The sequence below is a fragment of the Hyperolius riggenbachi genome, chromosome 4 (assembly GCF_040937935.1).
Source record: "Hyperolius riggenbachi isolate aHypRig1 chromosome 4, aHypRig1.pri, whole genome shotgun sequence".
Lineage (NCBI taxonomy): Eukaryota > Metazoa > Chordata > Amphibia > Anura > Hyperoliidae > Hyperolius > Hyperolius riggenbachi.
In genome coordinates, this window is record NC_090649.1 from 262,209,602 (window position 1) to 262,214,811 (window position 5,210).

The 5,210-nt window shown below is 43.8% G+C and overlaps 1 protein-coding gene across 1 annotated transcript; it reads left to right on the plus strand.

Annotated features, from left to right (window-relative positions):
* Window positions 1-377: 377 nt before the first annotated feature.
* Window positions 378-1,747, plus strand: POU3F2 (POU class 3 homeobox 2). Its single transcript, XM_068279412.1, has one exon. The coding sequence runs from the start codon at window positions 393-395 to the stop codon at window positions 1,530-1,532; it is 1,140 nt and encodes a 379-aa protein (XP_068135513.1). The 5' UTR covers window positions 378-392; the 3' UTR covers window positions 1,533-1,747.
* The last annotated feature ends 3,463 nt before the right edge of the window (window positions 1,748-5,210 follow it).

Sequence of the window (5,210 nt, forward strand, 5' to 3'; positions counted from 1 at the left end):
TACTTCCAGGCGAGTGTGCTTGGCTGCTGTGCGAGACGCCGGGGCTATGTGATGTACAAGGCGCTCTTATTGCTCCTCTTCCATGTGGATGGATGCAGCAGCCTGCAGATTGGGGAGAAGCCTGGGCGGGCAGTCCGGAGATGCTGGACCAATAGCAGCGCCCGGCAGCCTCCCGTTGCTAATGGTATCCACGTAAATCAAATAGGAGGCGGCCAATCAGCGGCGCGGGGAGGCGGTGCCCGGGACGCGTGCACAGGCACAAGCTGCTGCAGGGGAGAGAGGGCAGAGACACACAGCAGAGGGAAGAGAGAGAGGGCTGCCCGAGGCGAAGGCAAGTAGCTGTCAAATGCACGGCTCCTTTAACCAGCTCCATCAGTCGGGCTCGGAGAGTCATGGCGACCACAGCGTCTAACCACTACAACCTGCTGAGCTCCAGCTCCTCCATCGTCCATGCGGAGCCCGGTGGCATGCAGCAGGCTACGGGATACAGGGATGCACAGACTCTGGTCCAGAGCGATTACAGCTTGCAAAGCAATGGGCACCCCCTGAGCCACGCACACCAGTGGATCACCGCTCTGTCTCATGGGGATGGAGCACCCTGGTCCACAAGCCCCTTAGGCCAGCAGGACATCAAGCCCACTGTGCAGCCTAGCAGGGAGGATCTGCACAGCGCAGGTAGTTTGCAGCACCAGGGAAGAGCTCCCCATCTGGTTCACCCAGCGCATGGGAACCACCACAGTGCTGGGGCATGGAGGACCACCACATCAGCTCACCTGCCCAGCATGGCTTCCACCAATGGCCAGGGACTGATCTACTCACAGCCTTCTTTCACGGTTAATGGCATGATAAACCCGGCATCCGGGCAAGGCATGCACCACCACACGCTGAGGGATGCCCACGAGGACCACCACAGTGACCTCGGCCACCAGCAGCCTCAGCAACAGCAGCACACTCAACACCAGGGACATCACGACCACTCAGACGAGGACACCCCAACTTCGGATGATCTGGAACAGTTTGCCAAGCAGTTCAAGCAGAGAAGGATCAAACTGGGATTTACACAAGCCGATGTAGGACTGGCCCTGGGCACTCTGTATGGCAATGTTTTCTCCCAGACCACTATCTGCAGGTTCGAGGCCCTGCAACTGAGCTTTAAGAACATGTGCAAGCTCAAGCCTTTGTTAAACAAGTGGCTGGAAGAGGCGGACTCGTCCTCTGGAAGCCCCACCAGTATAGACAAGATAGCAGCTCAGGGGAGGAAAAGGAAAAAGAGGACATCTATTGAGGTTAGCGTTAAGGGGGCTTTGGAAAGTCATTTCCTCAAGTGCCCCAAGCCATCTGCCCAGGAAATCACCTCACTGGCGGACAGTCTACAGTTAGAAAAAGAGGTGGTTAGAGTTTGGTTCTGTAACAGGAGACAGAAAGAGAAACGGATGACACCACCAGGAGGGACTATTCCAGGGGCAGAGGATGTGTATGGGGGGAGCAGAGACACACCACCACACCTTGGGGTTCAGACTCCTGTACAATGAATTCCGATTGATCAGTCACTTAGAACTTTTGATTGTCCTTTTTATACTACCAGAGAACAAAGCGTCTCACTGGACTATCTTAAATGGTAGCAGGTGTAACGATGTGTTTTGACCTTTGCAGGCGACTACCCAGGTAATGGAGTAGAGTGAGTATACACAACACCATGTGAGGAGCTAAGAGCTGTGTCTAGCAAAAAAAAAAAAAAAAAAAAAAAAAAAAAGCCACTCAGACATACAGTATTGGTTAAAGCAAGTTAGCTTTATTCCCCCTGGATGGTGATGATGCTCAGTGTTTAGCTGCTGTGTGTATTTAATGTGGAGCCCTTTAACAAGCAAGCAGAACACATCACTGACAATATTTATGAGGCTAAATTTGCACTGCGAGGAAGTTGACGTTTACATGAACCGTACATGGAAGATTTATTTCCCCAAAAAACACACCAATAACTGTCCAGTTGACACAGGGAACATTTTGTAGCTAATCACTGGGTTAATGACAACATGTTACAGTGTTTTCCTTTGTTTTAAGTTGCTCTATGTTTGTGGACATTTTGTTATAAAATATGTGCTTTCAACTTTGTGTTCATTGAATCCCCCCCCCCCCCCCTTCCAGAGAGGAAAAAAAACTTCTTTAATGGTTAGACTAGACTGCACGCCCTGAAGGCCTTTATGCCAAGTTTTCATCAACTTTATACTAACTCTCTCCCTATAGGGATACACATAGTCCCTGCAAAATGCAGCATCACTACTCTTTTTTTTCACACGTTGAGTAAACTTAATTCTCAGCCACTGTAGAGACAGGGAAGAACTTCAGAAAAAAAATCAATGTAGCCTGTGATTGCTTCATTTTTACCAAAGAGGCCTTAGGTCCTACAGAAGGTTAAGTGTGACCCTGAATATGGTTCCAAACAATGCACTGGGGTATTGGTTCCTGGGAGGAGAAGCTGAATATCAGGCTAAATTCAATCAGCCATTAAAGTTCGTGACCTTAAGATCTCAGAAAAGGTCCATCTGAAAAAATAAAAATGTTTTGCAGTAGTGTATTTCTGCAAGCAAGCCAGGGAGACTAACTAGTTCTAGGCTTCAAATAAAGAACGTTTTTAATGACATTTTAATTTTAATATGCTTTACAACTGGGGGAAATACAGAAGACAGACTTTTCTTTTTGTATTTTTTTTATTTCGCCAGATGTTTGCATTGCAAGGCCCTGCTTTTATCTATTGTGGTAGAGAGGCTAGGGGGGGACAAAGGATCTACCCATTTCAATCTCCTTTCACCCTATTGTCTATAAGCTGAATTCTTTTACATTATCTTGAAGGTAAACCGCTAGCGTTCTCTCAAAACAAAGGCTTCAGAGGCGATAAAACGAGACTTCCCAAGCAGCATTCTAGGGCTTAGTAAATGGCATGGTTTCAGAGGAAACCGTTGTAGAAAGTTGCTACTGCCCTTTGAAAGAAGTATGTCTGCAGAATACAGCAGCCTAAGCGTTCTCGCAAATTAATTTCCCATTAATGCAAATCATATAAAGTACCTTCAAAACTCGCTTGTAACTGTCTATTGATAAATGACTGTAACATTGGCGTTAGGAAGTTTAGTGATTTTTTTAACCCATTGGTTGCAGCCAGAATCAAACTTTACAGTGATCGGGGCGCTTGGTACAACCGAATCTGATAATTGTTTAGAGTCGAGGAAAATGGGGATTTTTCTAGGTATCCCAATGTTGTTTTAGGTTATCACTCTAACAACAAAACCTAACTGTGTACATATGTTTAAAAAAACGTGTCTTATAAATGCAAACATAGTTTAAACGTTGATTTTGTCTATGTTTTTTTAATGCTGCCCAGGGAAATATTTTCATATCGTTTCAAAGTGGCCTGCCTCATTGTATATTTATTTCTTTAAAAAAGAAAATGACTAAAATATTCTGGATTTTTTTTCCTGTCAGTTTTAAGTAGGTGGCTCAAATCTATATAAAGATGTACATTTTTTTCCAGACTCTTTGAACAGTTTGTTTTTTGGTATATTTTGAATGTGCTTGTGGGGAGAAATAAAATACAGAAATAATTATATATTTATGTTAAAGTAATATTTTATTATCTACATAAAAGCAGAACATGCAGAATAACTTTACGGGTTTACTCTAATTTATTGAATCATTACTTTGTCTGTTCATCTTTCAAAAACAAACAAGCAAGCTAACATAAAACAGTAATTATTATGGTATTGGGCAGGGGAAATATCGCAAACTACACATTTACTCTTTGATAGCCTCCTCTAAATTCGTCCTAGACTTTTGAAGACAGCTTTGCCAAGGACATGATATTCAGCCATCCTAGTACGTAAATTTCCCTGTATTCCCACAAGGAATTATAGACAGACAGACAGACAGACAGACAGATAGATAGATAGATAGATAGATAGATAGATAGATAGATAGATAGATAGATAGATAGATAGATAGATAATTACAGGCTGAAGGTTAAAAGATATTTTAGTTAGACAGCTTTTATTTTATTTATGCATAAATATATTATCTATCTATCTATCTATCTATCTATCTATCTATCTATCTATCTATCTATCTATCCAGCATCTCCCTACCTTGTCTATCTCTCCCTTTGCTCTATGAATGAGTGTAAGTATTTGGAATAGCTGATGGATGGGATTTCCGAGGCCGATGTAGATGCATTTTGCAGGTTATTATGTTTGATCATATTTTCTAACTCCAAGTCAATACTACACGCGTCTGAGATTCAGCTAAATGATCTTATCAATAGTCTGGGAAAAAAGTGACAGAAAGAAGAAGTGTTTTGTGACCGCAGACATGCTGATGGGTAAAAATGTTTAAGTTGAGTATGGATCTGAGCGGTGTGGTCAATATCCCAGGGAAGGAGTGTTGAGAAAACAAGCTGCATGTGCCCTCTGCAGGACGTTTCAGTGGACTGGTGATAAAACACGACCATCAAACTGGGGGCTTTCACTATCTGCTTCCCCTCGCTGAGACGGCAGCTCTGATTGATGGCTGCCTGCAGCTCATTGTGTGCCCCACGCAGAGGCTTTCACACACTTTCACATTAATGGGGCAGTGGGGCACAGAACAGGCTGCAAGCCACGCATTCTCCTCAAGTTGTGTTTTTTTTTTCCCTTCTAACACTTATTGTGGGGGGTTTGCTGTGATCACGTCTTGCTTGTATTTGATTGTGTTGTTGGGTCCTTATATGTAATATTTATGGGCAGGCGCATTTTTTATAGCTGACAAACGCTTATCTTTGTAACCGTGAAATATGATGACATTCCCAGGCGATATGTGTACACTGTCCATTTATGTGTCAGCCAATGAAACAAAGATTGCTTTTGTTTCATTGGTGTAGCCACACAGGGCCTGAGCCTGGGATTTGAGTGTAGTGTTAGCAGCAGTCACAGATGTTTAACAGTGCTAGTGCCTTGGGCAGGTTGTTAGTAAACACACCAGCCTCTTCTTGCTTTAGCACAGTAATCTGCTTGGCTGCGTTCTCCCCACACAGTGAGCCAAGACACATTCCCCAAACCTCTTGTGCCATATAGGAAGGCATCTACAAAGCCAGCTTTTCTAGAAACATGACAATTCCCTCACTAAGAAGGATCATTTCCCATATAAAATTATCTACTGCTTACAGATGGATGTGGGTGGCCTGTTTG